Below are 21,183 nucleotides of genomic sequence, written 5' to 3' on the forward strand. Positions count from 1 at the left end.
GTTGTGCTTTTTGTAAAATAAAGAAAACTAACATGATGTGTGATCTCTCCTCTCCCTCTGAACGAAGTCCAATCTGATAGTTTTCAGAAAATGAACTGTAACTTATGAATATTAATGACAAAAAAATGACACTTATGTCTAAAGAAACATTGAAATGTCAGGTTTTAAATAGTGTAAGTCTAATCGAAAACAAACATTCTGTGTTTATGTAATCTGTATGAAAAGAGAGCCATGTCAGAAGTCCGAGATTCAGCTCATTAGCCGCTAATGCGGTCACGCCCACGGAGCCAGCGCTATTCAGATGCAAATTCAGATGCAATACATGCATACATCGTCTCAATCGTGTATTTATTGTCTTGAAAAGTGTTTATTTGGATGTTAAAGCCATGGTTAGCGATCTGTAGACATGCCGTTCGTTCCTAGTTGCTTTTCTTCTTTATTTGAATTTGTGGCCTAAAGGTGTACAGAGAGCGCCCTCCGGCTGCAAGTATGAATTAAAAACACCATTCCTGAAATGTCCTCTTCTTCTTTAGAATAATTTGTGGACTAAATGTGCACAGAGAGCGCCCTCTGGCTGCAAGTATGAATTGAAAACACAGTATCCAGCACTCATATTGATGACAATAAACATTACTTCTCAGTATAGAAAATGTACATAAATATATAAGAATCCATCAATATTTCTCCAAATGTGCATGCTTTTAAGCTAAAAGCCTATATGAAATGCCATAGAGGTAACATAATTGTTCAGACACTTTGCATCACAGAAATGCATTATTTTAAAGAATATAATAGAATACCATTATTTTAAATTGTAATAATATTTCACAGTATTGCTGTTTATGATGAGCTGAGACATTATTACAGAGGGTTTTTTTCACAGCCTACCTGACTGAAAGGCTTCATTAATATGCAATTAATTTCAGGTCATTATTATGTGATTCTTGTGTCTTCTCAGATGTAAATGGCCCATTATTCATGATCATTCACGCCTCTATGCATACTGTGTTTCTTGAAAAAAAAGTGTCTTACAAAAACTAAATCAATATATTGTTTTATATGAAGGAGTAGGCAGCATAATTTTTACATAATTCTGAAGCAAAAATTCTAGTCTACAACCTCCAATACCCAAAAGGCTTGTGAACAGATTTAATATACTGTTTTTGGCCTTATTTCAGTGACTTAAGTTTTTTGTTTTTTCAATAACCACGCATAAACATAATTCCTTCAAAAATACAAACATGTACATACATGTTCCTCACATATTATTGTAGCCTAGTTTGTGCTGAATAAAGTGTAATGACACTTTTTCCATTAATATGTTTATGAACAACTGAAAAAAGCACAAATGTCAGGGCGTGCCAAAACATCCCCAAGCCCCAAATCAGCCTCAGACACCAGAGGGTTAAGGCCACATTCACACTGAAATGTGACCAAATGTAAACTAAAACGATATAAAATGCACATATTTTTCAAAAACTATAGACAAAGAACATCATGAAGGACAGAATTTGAAAGTCAAAAGTTGGAAACAGTGAATATTTTGCATTATGGAGTCAGTTGTTCTTTTAGTCCAAAGACAACAGACAGCAGAAACCCCCAGTTACATGGCTGAGATTGACAAGTATATGACACATGAGTGACTGCTGCTTCATAGCAAAAAGAAGCAGATAAACATTCCCCCGCTCTCTCATGAGCTCTCAAAGTCAGCTCGGCTCAGAGAGAGGCAGCTGGGCTATTGTGAATTCTCGGAGCAGAGCACGATGACATAAAGATCCGCATTGACCAATTTTAATGAATGCCGCCCGGACCGTTGCCTCCTCTTGCACACAACTATATGAGAGCGACAGAGTTCAAGGACTCCTCATCATCATCGTGATGAAATGAACTCTTCAGCTCCCACTCGAGAGCTTTTTCTTCCCAAATCCTGTCAAACGGATCGTTTTCTGAGAGGATGGAGAGCTCTTGTCACTAAGCTCGGAACGGTGCAGGGGAAAAAACATTCAGGTCCCAAACAATTAGTCATGACGTAGGCCATTTCCTGCACAGATCGCTATTCCCGATGGAGATTGGTTCCCTAAGTTGTGGATCATGTGGAAATACCTCAGGAGGTGGTTTGAGACGTAAATGCATCGGGTTATTCAGGTAACAGATGTAAGCTTTACTCATCCCAAATGGAATTACACTAGCATGAAAAATGTAGGAGTTTCTCAATGCACAAGTGATGAAGCAATCATGGACAAAGCAACACTAAGTCAAAATTCAGCATTAGCTTGCAGTTAACATGGAAGTTAAATCTGTATATACTGTGGCGTAGCAATACTGATGTAATGCAGTCACAGGTGTATGTTTGTAGAGTAATTTAAAATGGCTTTGAACGTGGCTCAACCAATCATAATCAAGGACTGGAACTTTCCATTTTATAAAGATTATTAGAACACTTAGATCCATTTTGCAAATGTAAACTGAATGTACAAACCAATCAGATATTTATACATAATACGATCGATGAATACACACTGTGATATGATTAGAATCTGGCATTTGTTGTTTTCTGTTCCCATTTCTACTCTCTTTCATCCTGGTACTGTTTCAGTCAATAAAAAATGACAACAAAAACGATAATGATAAATGATAATGACAAAAATCCTAAATAAAATTATAAACAAAAATAATTATAAACAACAAAAAATAACAAAATTAAATAAAACTATATTTGGAATAGTAGAGTGGATTTATATACGTTTTGCAGGTGTAAATAGATCGAATGGTGATCTGATCAATGAAGATGCATGAAGTGACTAAGCAATAGTAAAATTTCTTTTTACATTGTGAATGAGCAAACAAAAGAGTAGCTAATGTAGTGAATTAGCTGGAAGGTGGTTAAACAGCAAAAAAAAAAAAAAAAAAAGAACAGGGGTGAGCAATAGCAGTTAAAAGCCTTTTCTGTTTCGTGTGGTTGGCTTATGATTAATTACACAGTAAGCTTAAAATAGTTCCTTCTTCCCCAATTCTGTCTTTTTCTATTTCTTCCTGACTTTCTTACTACAGTCCATGCGCTGTTTGTGGTCTCAACGGACCCTGAATGGAGCTCATCCTGAGATGAAAACGGCTGCTCACACTATCAACACTACAAACAGTGTTAAGTGGATAATAGTCCATTTGCCATGATAAATGCTTAATTACAAAAGAGCTTTGATGCACCAAGTGCCTATGTTGCAACTTCTACCGAGCAGCTTCTGAATCACATGACTTTTAATAAATCACTTTTAAAATGACTCACAAATGGGTGTCAAACTTGTGAATCATCAGTTTGAATGACTCCCATCTCTAGTGCTAACCAAACTCACTATGTATTGAACCAAACAGCTACCCTGAAACAGAGATAATAAGACTACTTGTAGAAATTGGATTTTTTTAAGAAAAAAAACTACTGATTTCAAAGCAGCTGCCGTCCCATTAAACTGTGATCTCAGCCACTTAATCTCAAAAACACAGTCCATAGCCAAGAGGGACAGTCTCTAGGAACATAAAATACTTATACAGTGCTTCACCACCTCGGCTCTTGAGTGTACATTCTCCATTCTCTCATAAACAAGCTGTTTATGATGCTACACTGAGGCCCTTGTTAAGGGAGAAATACTTGTAGACTTCACTGTGGTAAAATCCAATCAAATCCCTCCAAGATCTTCACACTTGAAAACAATAGATAGATTATAGTGACTGGCCCGCACAAACAAATCTCTCTGGAGGAATAAAGTGCTGTGAGAACTTATTGCATCTCATGTCCACTAGGTGACATTTTGTTAACACCCCCTGATCTTTCACATCCACTCCAATTTTCCTTTTTTAAGTGTATTTTATAACAACAAACTCTGGCCTGCCCCTTTAAGGTAAGTCACTTGGCGGCCATCTTGAAAATGCCTCTCAGCACTATTTCCGATGTAGGAAAGACGGAAAACTCTGAACAGGCATGATTGTGTTTCAATAATATATTCATTATCAAAAATGCATCTTCAATTTAGTTTAAGTATTTTACACTTTGTGTCTTTACAGTTGATGCGCAAGCATGTTCTAGAGAAAGCAAACTCTGCCAGAAAGACAATTTGGCTCTTTTTACTGAGCAAAATAGTGACATACTTCTTCTACAAAAAAAAAAAAAAAAAAACATCTATAATTTGTAACTCTACTTCAACAAAGCGCATCAACCTGTTTTTTTTTTTTTTGGTTTTTTTTTTTTGGTTTTTAATGTTTTACTCAATTTATGAAGGTGCTGTAACCTGAATCATATTATTATATTCTGTTGTAATCATACAATGCTATGGTATTTTGTACTTGCAACTTAGCTAGTTTTATTCTAAACCAAAAAAGTAAATTCATTAATTTAATTTACTGTTAAAACAGACACTGCGTCCATAGCATCCATAAAGATACTTTTAGATGTTTATTTGCTATTTGGAGCAGTGGGTTTGCTAGACGAGGGCTCAATGAACTAATTTTTGTGAAAACCTCAATTTCGACCAAAATTGACATTTTTCACTTGTTTTCCCTGTAGCTCGAAATTAGCCCGTGTGCATCCCGGCTCATTTTGACAGCATGGGTCACATATTTACAATAAATAAATAATAAATAAATTTAGTGGCCTACCTGTTTTCTATGTAGGAAAGACTGAAATCTCCAGACAAGTTTGTCAGGATTGTGTTTCAATAATATATTTCAAAAATCAACATTAAAATTTTACAAAAAAGTAATAAATGTAGCTGCTTTTGCTCAAATCATCTAGTTAATGTGCATGCAAACAAACTCTAAGAAAATTGAGTGGACTTCCATTTCTAAAGCCGCCATATAATTCTTATTTTCTAAGCTGTCTGTATGCTGCTTCTTATTATGTTTATGTTTGAAGCTTATACAGCATTTAAGTTACATAGGAAACTATGTTACACATAAATTAACCAATACTTGGAAATCAACATTATTCCAGATTTTCTGCACTTGAGCTGTCCCGGTTTCACTGAAACACTGCACAGTAACTATTGCTGAGAATAAAACCGCTGTGGGTGGTTCATCATTAAGTAAATTAAACGCTACAATTAGTCACAATACAAACAAGTGAATGCATGAAATGCAAGAAAAAACGCATATAATTCTGAGGCAAATTACAGATTTTCACATTTCTCTAAATTAGTTTATCATGGTTCTTGCAATAAAGTTTATATGTGACACCATCCTCTGAGCCTTGGAGGTCAAATCACCAGCGCACATCATTCACTGAATGTGAGGTTGCAATTACAGTGGAGGTAAGCTGAGTGTGCACCTTGGGAAGCCCAGACCTATTTCTACCGCAACACAGATAACTCTGCATCCCTGTGGACCACAGCAATCTACCGGCACAGAGCAAGCAGTGATTTAATGCTGCTGGAAGAATGAAGCTGAGGATGGCTGGAGTTGCCGTTTACCAATGGTGGGATGACGTAACTTGTGCCACAGTGGAATTAATCCTGATAGCACTCAGCATTCGCTGAGGAAAAGCAGAGAAAGTTTGCAGGAATTAGCAAAAGTGGAGTAATTAGTTAGGAAGTTCAGCTGTTCGCTAAAATATTGCTGGGTTGAGTCCAATCGGTGGCTTGTAAATCGGAAGCAGATCAAGGAATCTGTAATAAAGATGTGATTCTTTGCTTTTAAAGTGATAACAAGATAAATGATTGGAAACTTTAGCATTCCAAGCTAAAAAGCTAAAAACAACTAGCTTGTTTTTTAAGTGGTTAATTTAAGTAAGCTGATCCAATTTACTGGATGAATCACTAGTGGTCATGATTGGAAGAGTGACGCTGTTTTGAAATAGCTGAGCTACTGCCGTCACTACTGAAAACTTTTTGTGTTGCTACGTTTTACCTTCATTACCTGCCAGCACTGTTTCTATAACAGCAGATTTTCCACTCAAAAGCAGAAAACTTTGCTATATATACAACACACTTCAGGTAGAAATGCTAAAAGCAAATCTGATGTGCCAACATTTGAGATCCCTGAGCCAACATGACTACAGTAAATCTCACCACACAAAAACACTAGCTGAAAATGGCTTAAAATCCTACAGCGCCAGGGATTATGGTGTCTGAAAACGCAAGTGAATCACAGAAATAAGAGTTGACACTATGTCAAAACAGCATGATGTTCTCTTATTTCTCGATTTTTACCTGCAAGCAGTTTCAAAAATCTTTTTTTAGATGCAAGAAGTTAAGAAAGACGAAAAAGAGACAATTCAAAGCGCTTACGGGCACATAATCCTCAAACACTTAAAACCTGCAATTTGAGGTCAGATTTCAGCTAGAAAGGCACTAAACTTCATCCTGGCAATGAAAATCCTAAAATAATCCTGACATTGAACACCACGGCATTCCAATAATATCCCCGTCTTGACGTACCTCAGCACTACAACGAAAAGATTAAAGCCTGTCGGTGTCACACGCATCTTGAGATTTGCATAAATAACTCAAAATCTCACACTAAACATCCCTATTAATAGGTCTGATGCTAAAACAAAATTCTGATGTACAAGAGTTTGGTAAGAGCCGATTTCATCTCCCTATGAATATGAAATATGGAAGAAAGAAGGGGATGAGAGCGAGAGAGAGAGAGAAAGAGAAGAGTGTCTGTGCTATTGTTAGTACTTGGAGAGTCTGACACACAGTTAATGGTTGAAGCTCCTCCATGCTTGAGGCTTCAGGCTGCTAGGCACATCAACAGCCCTCATTGTTTGTGCCTCTTCTCTCCTTCTTTCATTTTCCCATTCCATCTCCTGCTTGTCTCGGCTGATGTGCCCTGCTGAACATAATTTGATGTTGCTGAGTTTGTATCTAAAGAGTATTCTGATAAAGCTGCTGTTTTTTATGCACAAAACGCATCTGCAAGCTTGAAGTGGAATCAAGATGTCCTCATGCACCACTACTAAATATGGAGTCACTCCTCTTCTGAGTGATTGATCTGGTCCTGTACATATTGAGTTCAGTTATTAATGGGACTGCCAACTGAATTGATAAGTAGGGTGCGGTCGCATTGCCAGTTTTCCATGGTGTAGCATATGGCAAGCCATTTTGACTTTTATTCATTATTAGGATATGAATTCTTGATATCAACAATTCAATTTTTGATATCAGGAATTACATTTCCACTAGTAACAATGGCAATTTTTGATATCAGCAATTCAATTCTTGGTATCAACAATTACATTTTTGACATCAAGAATTACATTTCCACTAGTAAAGACTAGAATTCTTGATATCTGTAATAATCTGTAATTTTCACTAGTGAGATGTCACCATAGGTTGCCATTCAAATTCAATCGTTGAAATCAAGAATTGATTTTTTACTAGATGAAATTCCAATTTCACATATCGGAAATACAATTCTAAAAAACGACTTGCCATAGTAGCAATGTATGAAGCACTGTTTGAAAGTCACTTCTTAAACCTAGCAGCTTTTTGTTGGTCATCACAGTGAATCCATGTGGCAAAATCTAATTATCAAGCAAAATTCCTGATCGTATGGATTCATATTGAAATTGCTGAATTTCGCCCACAAAAATTTGTAGTACAACGGAACTCATTTTCAAACCATGCAGCTTTTTGTTGCAAATCTGTGACCAATAGACTAATCGGATTCTGTACATACTGATTACTGATTTAAATCACTGGGAATCAGTGACAACTGACTTAACTCTAAAATCAAGGAGAATTAATCATTTTAATTGTGTCAATTATAATGAAGACAAGATAATGGCGATTTTGTGGTTTTAATTTAAAAATATATAATAATAATAATAATATTTCACACTCATGCAGAATTTTCAGGTGGATTCCTATTAAAATGGATACTGGATTTCACTTGTGAAAATATGCCAAAAATAGGAAAATGTGACAGAACTTTAATACAAACAACTAAAAATGCAAATAATGATAATGAAAATAATGATCTGTTGAAATTTTTCATCTTCACGCAAAATTCCTGATCATGTGACTTGAAATTGCTGGGTTTTGTCCACGAAAATTTGCAAAAAAGCAGTAAATGTGACCACAGCTTAAAACAACAACAACAAAACTGTACAGAAACAAATGCGGCAAACAAAATGACGATGATTAAATGGTTTTAATTAAAAAAAAATACTGTTAACGAAAATATCGTTAAATGCCATTTTAGTCAGAGTAAACCTAACCAAAATTAATTGATGACACGATGAAATGCTAACTAAATTAAAATTTTATTGTCATCAGAAGATTACATTAATTAAATTTTGCAGGAAAAAAGGTCCATGGTCTATTGTCAATAGTGTAGCGATGTATGAAACACAACTCACACAGAAATCACTTTCAAACCAAGTAGCTTTCTGTTGGTTAACGTGGCGAATCCATGTGACCAATTTGAAATTGCAAAATACCTGATCACATAGATTCCTATTGAAATTACTGGATTTTGCTCACAAAAAAAGTGCCTTAAAACAAATGTAAGAATGTCAGATTTAACAACGCTTGGCGGCTTATCTGCGTGCATGTACATTATAAAGCACATAAAATGCTGGGACACATTCTCTTTCAAAGTGATAGGGGAGAATAAAATGCCATGTTGCTAAAATAAGCATCTCAGTGGGGTGTGGAGGGAGTCGGAGCTGTCTGGTCTATTCAGTTCCGGCAAGATACAGCCCAGTCGGCAGGGAACCTGAAGCAGCACGTATAATCAGATATAAGAGGATACTTCATCACCGTGTTCCTGACTCAATCCAGGTCAGCAGCGCATGCTCGACGGCTCTGACAATGAGGCCGTTGGATATCAGGAACATCAGGCTTTTGGTTCAATTTCCGACCAGGCAAAACTCGCGATATGTTTATGAAAATGCTGAGCATTGGATGATGGAAGATGAGTAATAGCTTATGACCAAAAGATTATTAAACCAAAAGTTTAATATCAAACCATAAAAAATGCAACTTTTTTATTAAATAAATATTAACTGAAATAAAATAAAATATAAAAAAAGCTTAAACTTTAAATTTAGTTTAACTTTATGTACTGAAAGAATTCAAACTAATAGAAACTACAAAGACATATAAAAATAATAAAAATGCAAACAACTTTTAACTAAAATGAAAGTGAAAATGGAAAATCAACAGGGAGCCGATATCAATCTGCTTTTGAATGTGCGCTCGCTTTTCCCTTTCACTTCTGAATTCACGATCACATACTCTGTTTATAGGGAATGGTGGTACAGATCTCACATTTTACAAGATAAGATATCTGCCAATGATGCTCAGGATCTGTTTGCGCACCAAATCCTTCGCCATCGTGCTGTCAGTCATCCCTCCTTGCTCTTGTCATGTGATAAGTGAAATCTGACACCTGCTGCACTGTGCTGCGACTCTGCAGCTCGCGCTGTATGCAGAACAGACGCTTTCAGTTTATAATTGTAGCCTCCGCTATCCAACTGTACTAAATGGTTTTTATTTCTATGAAAAAGCAAAATGACAGTGGGGGATGGTGCGGCGGTGGTATAGCGCACGTTTAGAGCCTTAGTTCTCATATGGGTGATGCAGGTTCGAGTCCCAATCTTGTTCCTGCTCTTTTTCTCATCTCGCCTAGTCTAAAACTACAAACGGATGACAGAAACATTTTCTTCCCTGTCCTTAAATTAGTATTTTAAAAAATATATCAAAACACTTGCACTCTAAGAGCTGACATTTCGATTTTTACAGCTGCTTTAGTGTGCGCACATATAACAAACATCATGGTTCTTTAAACATAAGACCACCCAGTGGATCGTGTGGGTGGTGAGACAGTAAACAAACCATCTGAAGGAGGGGGTGATGTTTGCCTGGAGAGAGCCTGGCAGCTCAGTTAGCTGCAAGTACAACTGTTAGCTTGTCGACAAACAGTAGTAGCGCTCAACGCTCACATGATCAAAGCCCGAATGCAACACGCATAGCTTCCATGGAGACTGAAAGGTACATTGGAAGCAGTCTTTCTAGCTTCCTCGCCTCTGATGCAATCATTATCTCTGCTGAACTCGCTTTCAGGGCTAGTGTGAGTAACTCACATGTTAATAAAGCCAGATTCGTACATGCAGTGAATAACTGTGGCATTATGGGAAAATAATAAATTCTGAAAACAGAATATTTAACGAGGAAAAAAAGTAGGGTAGGACTTTTCCCATGCTAACTGTGAGTTAATACAGATGATGTTTTTAGAAACTTTTCCTCACTGAATTTACTACAGTGATCATATATTCATTGCGTATTACCTTGTAAGCAGGGTGATTCATCTTAAGGAGCTGGAGGATAATAACTCAAGCTTTCTGTTGTTTGTCTGAACCCCTTTATAATTTAGAGTCTGGCAGTGAGCAGAATGCAAGTCTTGCTCAGAGTTTCAAAAACAGTAGCACACAATCGGTTGCAAATGAAGTACATGATAAAAGAATTAAGTATGTGTCATGACTTCGGTCTGATTTGCCAGGTTTGTTGTCTTGTCTCTGTGTCTGCATGCCCTGTTGTCTCTAAGCGTATTAGTTCTGTTCTGACAGCCCTCCATGTGCTCTGCTGTCAGTGTGGCGTTTTCCCCTCCCACTCGTTATCCTATTCTTCAATTGTGTTCTCTGTCACACCTGTTGCCACTTATCCCTCTTTAGTTTTCCCCTATTTTAGATCTTCTTGCGCTCAGTCTTTTGTCAGACCGTTGTTGTATGTTTGAGCTAACGCTTCGCTCGTGACCGTCCCTTCTTGTTTGCCTATTCTTGCCATGTTGTGTCTTTTAGGCTCCAAGTGCTATTTTGGTTTGTTTCTTTTGTTTTTGAACAGCTCTTTCTCATCCTGCCAGACTTTGTTGCCCTGACTATGTTTGTGTCTGTTGAGACTTGGATGCATCGCTCAAGCCCCTCTCTGCATTCTCAATGTGCTCATCTTGGAACTTAGTTGGACTTTAGCGCTGTGTCACGGACAACGCTCTAGTCTGAGTGACTTCCACGCTGTGTCACAAGTGACGCTAGGACTTTGTTTTGGACTTTCTCTCTTTTGTGTTCCTGTTGTTTTTTCCCCTGTGCTCAGTGAGAGCAAAAATAAACTTTTCTGTTACCTGCAACTGAATCCGTATTTTTCCCTGACAGTATGTGGTATATGCGAAACCTAATAAATGAGGCACTATGTATATGTATGTTGCAATGCACATCCTGCATTATAAAAATAAAATAAAATTTACTGTGGATTTTATTTTATTATTGCACTAAATAATTCCTTTATTAAAGGTGCCGTAGAATTTTTTTTAAAAAGATGTAATATAAGTCTAAGGTGTCCCCTGAATGTGTCTGTGAAGTTTCAGCTCAAAATACCCCATAGATTTTTTTTTTATTTATTTTTTTTTTAACTGCCTATTTTGGGGCATCATTAAATATGTGCCGATTCAGACTGCGGCCCCTTTAAATTCTCATGCTCTCTGCACCCAGGGCTCGCGCTTGCCTTAAACAGCATAAGTTTACACAGCTAATATAACCCTCAAAATGGATCTTCACAAAGTGTTCGTCATGCAGCATGTCTAATCGCGTAAGTATTGTATTTATTTGGATTAGGGATGTCCAGATCCGATCATGTGATCGGAAATCGGGCCCGATCACGTGGTTTCAGACTCGATCGGAATCGGACGTTACCTCCCGATCAGGACTCGGATATATATGTATTAGGGGTGCAACGGTTCACGTTAAAAAATCGAACAGTACCGTATGGTTTGTTTAAAATAGCAATGTGGAAAACAGACAGACAGAGTTCAAATAATGTACGTTTCAGTCGATGGATGCGCAAAACGTTACAACAGCTATAATCAAAAAGCGTGGACAAAACAGTCACTCTTTGTAAACTGTTAACTGCGAGTGCCGTTTGCTCTCATGTCCAGTCATTTACGCCGTCATCACCTGGGTGTTGATACAGGTGAGACCTGAACAGCACACGTTGCTATCTGTGTTTAAACTAACTCATTTAAGCCTTGCTGATTTAAACCTTAAAGAACAACACGAAAGAGAACTCGCACACGCTGTGAGAAGATTTGTGTGCGCTCATCTGAAGCGCGCACACGCTTATTCCAGTCAGCACTTAAATACTGAGTTCTCTTTCAAGTCTTGCGCTTCAGCGGCCAAATAAAAAAAAAAAATTATGTCAACATACCCGTCTTAGCGAGTATCCTAGCAAACATAGTCGGTTATGTCTTAAGTGAACGTATATTAGTCGAGAAAGACAGCACATGTGGATAGGTATGTACTGGATCGTGCATGTCTTAAAGGGAGAACAACTATTTCTGCTGCCTGTTTTTAATGTTAAATAAAACAACAAATAACAAAGTAATCACTCACTGCTCTTGACTGAATAGTTTTTGTAACTTCAATAATGATTAATCTTTATTTATTTTATACAGTAAAGATAATATGCAGTGATATGAAATATGCAGTGATACCTGAAAAACCTGAAAAGCACTGATCCTGGATCAGTGGATGGTTTTTTCGCTATTCTTTATTTTTTTCATGTATTATAGAAGTATCGGATCGGGACTCGGTATCGGTAGATACTCAAAATCAAAATGACTCAGACTCGAGGGCAAAAAAACGTGATCGGGACATCCCTAATTTGGATGTTTACATTTGATTCTGAATGAGTTTGATAGTGCTCCGTGGTTAACGGGCTAAAGCTAACATTACACACTGTTGGAGAGATTTATAAAGAATGAAGTTGTTTTTATGCATTATACAGACTGCAAGTGTTTAAAAAATGAAAATAACGTCTTGTCTCCGTGAATACAGTAAGAAACGATGATAACTTTAACCACATTTAACAGTACATTAGCAACATGCTAACGAAACATTTAGAAAGACAATTTACAAATATCACTAAAAATATCATGGATCATGTCAGTTATTATTGCTCCATCTGCCATTTTTCACTACTGTCCTTGCTTGCTTACCTAGTCTGATGATTCAGCTGTGCACAGACCCAGACGTTAATACTGGCTGCCCTTGTGTAATGCCTTGAACATGGGCTGGCATATGCAAATATTGGGGGTGTATATATTAATGATGTTATGTTGAGATTCGCCTGTTCTTCGGAGGTCTTTTAAACAAATGAGATTTATATAAGAAGGAGGAAACAATGGAGTTTGAGACTCACTGTATGTCATTTCCATGCACTGAACTCTTGTTATTCAACTATGCCGAGGTAAATTCAATTTTTAATTCTAGGGCACCTTTAACCTACTCAAAAATAATGTGGGTCTGTAAGAGTGTATGTAGTACTTCTGTGTGAGTTTAGGGCACCTGTCTGTCCCACAAAGGCTGATGAGTATGTCTGTTTACATGTATATCATGCTTTATTAAAATGAATATGCTTTAATAAAAAAAAGGTAACACTTTACAATAAGGTTCATTAGTTAAACATTAGTTAATGTATTAACTAACATGAACTTACCATGAACAATACATTTGTCACTGTATTTACTAATCTTTGTTAACATTAGTTAATGAAAATACAGTTGTTCATTGTTTGTTCATGTTAGTTCACAGTGCATTAACTAATGTTAACAAGATTTTAATAATGTATTAGTAAATGTTGAAATTAACATTAACAAAGATTTATAAACGCTGTATAAGTGCAGTTCATTATTAGTTCGTGTAATCTAATGTAGTTAACTAATGAACCTTATTGTAAAGTGTTACCAAAAAAAAAATGAAATAAAAAAAATAAAAATTCAGTTATTGACGCAAAGAATTAAACAGTGTGGGTCTGTAAGAGCATATGTAGTATGTGTGTGTGTGTCTGTAGAGTGCAACTGTCGGTCGCACAAAGACCGATGAACATGTCCGTTTCCATGTGCAAACAGCTCCAAGCCGTATCAGCGAGAGTGATGGAACAGCAAAGTCACATAAGACACAGCACCTCCTCGTCTTATCGCAGAGCGACGTGCTTCCCTAATTAAGGGCAGGCCAGTCTGGTGCTGGTGTTATGACTACCGTGACGGCGGCTATTTTTCAAAAACCACTTCTCTGACGCCTAAAAGGCCTCGGGGGAGACAAAGAACAGCAGCCTCTCCACCGGCAGATCATTGATTAAAAAGGCTTATGAACTTCCACCTGCGCTGGAGGAAAAGGAGGACAAACAGGACTCTTTGCTCTCTGTACTCAAAAGCAACCAGGTTTTTGAAAAGAAATCCTCTGGCAAAAATCCACTCAAATGCTAGTTTCTTCCTGAGCTGCACTGTCAGTTGAAAACAGTTGTTGGAGAGGTCTTTTGCCAGTTTTGTCATGTCTGTTGCCATGCAATCCAAAGTTTTTCACAGTTTTTATATGCTAAACATTCAAAGCTCTGCAGCAATTATTATTTTTAAACAGGCAGATAAAATCTAACCTTGAAAAACCTTTTGTTCTGTTGTTACATACTTTAAAATGTATCAAAAGCAGCAAAATGTCTGTGTGGTCGGGTTAACGGATTCATTCTTTTGTATACTTACATGTCTGTTTACATTCATTCCATGCAAGAGGTCTATAAAGCTGCTTTCAAGATCATTACTTTGTTTGCTGAAGTGCGTTTCTGGGGTCTTGGACCCTTGAAACTCTCACCCTAAGAAATCGATTTGAACAAGGGGAGGCTGAGCTTATATATAGAGCACCATTTTAAACATGCATATATTCTCGAGTGAGACTAGAGTCAATTACTGAACACATCTACTGGCTTCTGTCAACATTGATTTGTTTTAGACTAAGATCTCTGCCTTACCAAGAATCTCTAATTGCACTGGCCCTAACCCTCTAATTACTCTGAGGCTGCAGCAATTTAGCTCTTTGCAATCTGTTTGTTTACCACTCAAAAAAAAAGAAGAAAAGAAAAGAAAAAAAGAACAAAAGAGAGAAATACAGATCGAAAGAAAGTATGGAAGCATGAAGGATAGAATTTAAAAAACTAAAGAACAAAAGAATGTAAGAAAGACAGGAATAATAGAAGAAAAAATAAAATAACAAAAGGAAGAAAAAACAAAAGAACAAAAACGAAGATTAGAATAAAAAGAATGAAAGAGGAAGCAAAAGAAAGAACAAAAAACCAAAATAAAGAATGAGTGAATGAAAACAAAAGAAGGAAATATAGAGTGAAAGTAATAATGGAACAAAGAATTGAAGAAAGAAATAAACAAAGAAACAGAAGAATGAATAAAAGTATGAGAAGAAAGCAAGAAAGAATACAAAAAATGAAAGAGCAAAAGAGAAAAAATGTGAAAGAAATAATGTTAGAAAGAATGCAATAATAAACAAAGAATGTAAGAAAAATAAAATGAAAGAATGGGCAAACGAAAGAACTAAAAGAAAGGAAAATCAATGAAAGTAAGAAAAAAACTGAAAAATGAAAAAGCAAAAAAGGGTGAAAGGCAAACTGAAAAAGAAAGAAATGCAGTGCGAATGACAGAATGGTAGAAAGAAACAAGTGAAAATAGAAAGAACAAAAAGAAATAAAGAGCAAAATAAAGAATGAACAATAATGAATGGAAGAAAAAGAACAAAAGAATGAGCAAAAGAAAAAAATGAAACATGACAGAATGGAAGAATGTAAATATAAGAATGAAAGAACAAAAGACAGAGTAATGCATTAAACAAACAAACAAACAAACAAACCTCAGAACACTTAAATTTTGTTCATGTTGTGAACAGGCCTTCAGATTCTGCACTTCTACCAACAGAACACAACTGAAGACTGATTTACCTGAACTTCTGGAGGGGCTGTTTTTCCACCCAGCCACAGTTGTGTTTGTCTCTGGACTTCCTGTGGTCTGGGATGAAGGTTCCTCCATAGGAACCGGTTTGGATGTTATCCAGCCATGAGCTGCCACAAACGCCTCTGACCCTCCTGACCTGGACTCAGCCTGATAGGAAGCATTGTTTGGATCTGGACTTGTCGGCTGAACCATAGGTCCAGCTTGGGTCGTTGGTATCGTAAGAACTTTTGGTTGTGGCGTATCTGCTTCCTCTTGAACCACAGGTAACCAAGTGCTGGAAATGGCTGGATCTGGAGTACACAAAATGTCTTCGGTAGTGGTTTCTTCTCCAGACTGGAAAGTGGTGATCCTAGCGGTTGATGTAATTGCTAGCTTGTCCTTGCTGGGAACGACAGGGCTTGATGTGGTAGGCATATTGTACGTGTGTACTTCCGGTGCCCTGGTCAACTCTACGTCTTGCTTCCGTTTAACGAAAGGCACATTGACTTTGTTCAAGGGATTGTTTTTGCGCTTTTCAATGGGGCGATGGACGTATGTAATTTCCCCCCTGGCTTCCTCAGCCGTGCTGGCCGGTTCCACGTGCCTGGGTTCAGAAGAACTGGACGCACTAGTAGGTTGAGTAGTCTGGAGACTCGTAAGCTGCCATTTGACAGTGGTCTCCAGCGGGATGCCGTGGTCATCGGATCCTTTCATTTGGCTGTCATGGGTGAATGGTAAGTCTTTCCCTCCACTTCCCTCTGCATCTTTTTCATCCCCTGCAGATAATGACGGCAGAGGACCTTTGGGAATAGGATAACTGTCCTCGTTCAAATCTTTCCCTTCCCCAGAGAAGTTCTCAGGGTTCTTCCTGGAGACAGGAATGGTCATAATCTCCAAACTGCCCCTCTTGGCTTCCATTGGACTGCTTGTTTGAGTTATGAAATGCCTATTATTGCTTGGGGCGACTTTCAAGGACTTTAGCACAAAAATTTGTTGGCTGCTCCTCATTGAACCAAAGCTTTTAGATGCTGAAGGACTTGAAGAAAGAGTCGGATCTGCCGTTCCGGATCCAATTGCTCCTGCAGGGATGAAAAGATTCTGTGATTAACATAGCTAGGGAGGAGATTGTTTCATTTAAATGTATGTTTAATTAGCAGGCAAAATATGCTAGCTCCCGCCCCAGAACTATGGTAATTAACTTTAATGCGTGCGGCTCGATATAGAACTGTCATTATTTATCCGTCAATGCCCTGGAGATATCCAGCAATTAATCTATCGGTCTCAACACACCTATCTTTTAATCAAACCCCTGTTTCAAAGGAAAAATGAACTACAAGCGTAGCTAAAATGACCTTTACTTTCTTCCCAGAGGGTAACATTTGACTCCCAGCTGAAATGGGGATGAAATGTACATTCGTTTTGAAAGCAATCCAGGTAATAAGGCTTTTTCTCTTTATGTTGCCCCGGCACAAAGAACTCGTTCATCATGCACCTGTCCAGTGCCGTTAATTCCCAATTCTTTCTAACAGTAAATCTTAGCAAAATAAGACACAAATCATTACGTTCAAAAATCAAAAAGATATTGATTTTTGTTAGGAAGTGTGCAATAAAATAAAAATGCTGCAAGCACTTGACTCATTATTATTATTATGTCATTAAGCATACTGCAGTACTAAACCAATCCTCAGTGCTAAACAAAGATTTTGCTGGCTGATGAAGAGATGTTTGGTTAGCTTAAGTATTTACTTTTAAAACTGCATGGATAATTCAGATATCTGCTTAGGTAACATGATTTGCCTTAAAGGAAACAAGCAACGGTTAGTGTTTAAGCCACAAGAATAGATATTCACAGACCATATGTTCGGTACACACCATGAATTATTAAATGATAATGAATAATTCAGGACTCTGCTGTTGCAGTGTCACATAGATGTGGTGTAATTTACATAACCAAGTAATTGAGCAATTAATGATATGAATAACTGATTACTCTCTGCCATCACACAACTGTGATGGTATTAAACATGTCTAAGTGATGTATAAAAGCAGTTACTTAAATAGATTCTTCCATTAAAACAATACTGGATTTAACAATGGGAAAATTACCCATTGAAACCCTATTGGTGATTTTTAGTCACAATTTTGTGATATAAATTTGCATTGTGATATATACAGTCCCAGTTATGAGAAAAAGTTCTAACTGTGAGCTATTGTTGCAATTGTGAGAAATAATTAATGTCCCAATTTTGAGATACAAAGTCACATTTATGAGATATAAAGTCACAATTGGGAGACACAAAAGCCCAAATTATAAAGCAGTTGTGAGATATAAAGTCCCAACAGTAAAGACAAAAAGTCCCAATTATGAGACATAAAACTACAATTGTGAGATATAAAGCTGCAATTGTGAGACTTAAAAAAATAATAAATGCCACCTGGTTTGTTATGTTGTGCCTTATGCAATGACATTTATGCAGTTTTTGGTTTAAGTGTGCAAATACTTGAATATGTTCACTTATACAGTGGAAATATACCTCAAGTATCTGGAGACTCAACAAAATATATGCTTGAACACATTGTTCTATAGGATGTATGCATTTAAGAATTTCTTCATAGCACAGCTTTATCCGTATACAATTTTTTGAGGAACTCAAGGGACATGGGCAGCGAGTTTACATAAGAGACGGTTGGATTTTCTGAATTCTCTACAGCCTCCATGTAATGAAATTCGAAACAAGAGGAGAGGCGGAGCGGCATGCAGTGAAGGGTGAAATAGCCAGTGAATCTGAACTCTGCTAAATGACCTCTGCTGGGGGAAAAATGAACAGAAAGAGCCTGATTCAGTCCAGATAGTCTTTTCACACACACTCCTTGTCCCTGACGATGATCACACCTCGTATAACTGGGAGAAACTTGGGAGTTTGTGACGGTGCCTGCAGTTTTCGGCCAAAGCACATTAATTAGATTCGGATGTAAATAATGCATGCTGACTAAAGCTGGATTTTCACCCGGCATTAAACATTAATGTTCCCTGTTGAATATGGTTCACAGGGAGGATATTTGTACTGATGATGCCTTGAGAACGGACTGCTGCCAAAACCCATCGTGCTAAAACCACACCGGTTAGACATGCTTCAATCCCAGCCTAAGGCTCGCAATGGTCTAAATTTTCAGAGGTTGGATCTCATTTTGCTTTCTCCTACTATGCAGTTTTACTTGGCATGGATATGACAGACATTGATATCCATTAAAAGCCCTAGAGCAGGAAGCATGAATACATCTCAGCACTGTGACCTCTACAGCGACCCTCCCACTCTCGTATTCCAGAGAACGAGCCATGTCGGCAACCTTCCTTTTTCGATGGCTGCGCCTAAAGTACCATTTGCAGCCATATTGTTTTTCTTCAGAAACAATGAAAAATTCAACTGCAAGTAGAACATAGTATGCTGAGGGCAATTTTGCACCAAGTGGACACTATATTTGAGGGCTAGAGGTACAGTCTGTTCATTGGTGTACCTGGGTTCAAATGAAGAAATACTGTACAAACATCCTTCCAGTAATTTACAGCAAATAAAAAAAAATGAATGTAGGACTTTAAGACAGTATGGCATTTTGAACAAACTGTACTGCTTGCTTTGAAAGCCTTGTTTTCATTCATGACAAATTAAGTAGTTTTTTTTTGTTCTGTTCACTTGCATTCATGGGTTTCTACAACTACGGTCACCTTTAGATTTGAACACAGTTTTCATACTCTTACTTTTTGTCTTTCTCTCTTTTTTTTCTACAAAAATTGTTCTTTATAGTGGAAATTACACTAAAACTGAGGGACAGACATAACTTAAAATAGAAAAGAATATTATAAAATTATATTCACACAATAAATATTCTACTTTATGTTTATTTCAATATTTGTTTGGATTATTAGAATGTTAAACATGTAATCATTCATTATGACTGATTTACATATTTTAAAATTGAAATTTGCAACTGGGAAACAGCTAAACAAAATCTATTTAAACAAGTCTTCTAAAAAATAGAAAAACTTTCTATTATGGTTTTAATATGACCTTGATATTACAAAAAGAAAAAGTCAATGAACTTTTAATAAAAATCAACCCATGGGACATAAAGTTGAAGAAATACCCTTATACCCCCCAAAGACCTACAGAAGACCTAAATATAAGACTGACTTGGGCAATCAACAATAGAGGAAACTCTAGTTTCACATCACCCAGTTCTATGCAATACACATTTAAAATTATACAAAATGTAATTAAGCCCTACTTGGAGTATATGCATCACCTTAGACAAACTTCAATTAAGAAGAGAAGTCTTGAATAATGTTATATACTTAAACTCTTGCGCTTAAATTCTGAATGAGCCTGTCGTACCTTTGGATGGTCCGGTGAAACTGTTTGTGAAGGCCTGTGAATATGGATGATCCATATGAGAATTGCTTGGACTCTTTATCTCCTGCTGTGCAGCCATTAGGACCACCTCCTTCTCCTGCTCCAGGAGCTCTTGTTCTGGATCTGATGAGGAAGGGTCATATGAATGTCCCTTGGTATTTGGCTCCACAATGGCATTATCAGCACCTCCTTTGCTTGTTTTCCCTCTACTTGGCTTCATCCTGGCAGGTGGGACCATTTCTGAGGTTCCTCTGTAAAGGCTGGACTCTGTGGCTGGTATTTGAGGCTCTCCAGTCCCGGTCCAGTAACGAAATGGCTTCATGATTGTGTTCACAAAGTTGGAAATGACGCTGTTGCTGGTCTGAGCTTGCGTAGAGGAGGAAGGCGCAGTTGAGGATGGGTCAGGAGATACATAGGGACCATTGGGATCATCGGTCTCCTCTTTCGCTGAACCTCCTTGAAGGTTCTCCTGCTTCTCCACAGCATCTTTGGGATCATCTTCCCAGTCTACAGACCTGTCTTCAGGTTCAAGATGGATTACAACATGCTCCTCTGAGATTTCTGAAGATTCGTTGTTTATGATGGACTTGAAATCTTCCTTCTCCAGATCGACCGGACCGGTCCAAGTTGAAGGTTCGGGGAAGACTCCGTTTCTTTGGAGCTGCACCTCTTCAGTGCTTGAAGAGTTCAGAGTGGAGTTTTCTAGAGTCATGTGGAGTATCGCCGCCTGCTCTTCAAAATTCTTCTCTGAAGGAGTAAGAGTAAGAGTAAGTCTCATTATTGGTAGCACTGACAGAAAAAAACTACAAAGCAGATATCTGTACGGAAGTCCGTGAAATGAATTTAACCTAATCCTCATATTATTCTTTTTTCAGATGCTTGTGAAACTCTTGATGTTACGGGGTATAAATTATTCTGAAATAAGCTACCAAAATTATATATACCAGATGTAAGAGAATTCTTTATGAAACTTTTAAAGTGGGAAAAGAAAGCTTCTTCAACTCATCACTGAGGTCAAAAAAAC

The 21,183-nt window shown here is 37.4% G+C and overlaps 1 protein-coding gene across 1 annotated transcript in view; it reads right to left on the reverse strand.

Annotated features, from left to right (window-relative positions):
* The window catches only part of ncanb (neurocan b), a 130,256-nt gene that overhangs the window by 57,358 nt on the left and 51,715 nt on the right, over positions 1-21,183 (reverse strand). Inside the window, exons 7-8 of the mRNA XM_067398657.1 lie at positions 20,142-20,906; positions 15,759-16,829 (exon numbers count right to left, since the gene is read on the reverse strand). Of these exons, the coding sequence (XP_067254758.1) occupies positions 15,759-16,829; positions 20,142-20,906 (1,836 nt within the window). The remainder of the gene's footprint in view (positions 1-15,758; positions 16,830-20,141; positions 20,907-21,183) is intronic.

The sequence above is a fragment of the Chanodichthys erythropterus genome, chromosome 10 (assembly GCF_024489055.1).
Source record: "Chanodichthys erythropterus isolate Z2021 chromosome 10, ASM2448905v1, whole genome shotgun sequence".
Taxonomy (NCBI): Eukaryota; Metazoa; Chordata; class Actinopteri; order Cypriniformes; family Xenocyprididae; genus Chanodichthys; species Chanodichthys erythropterus.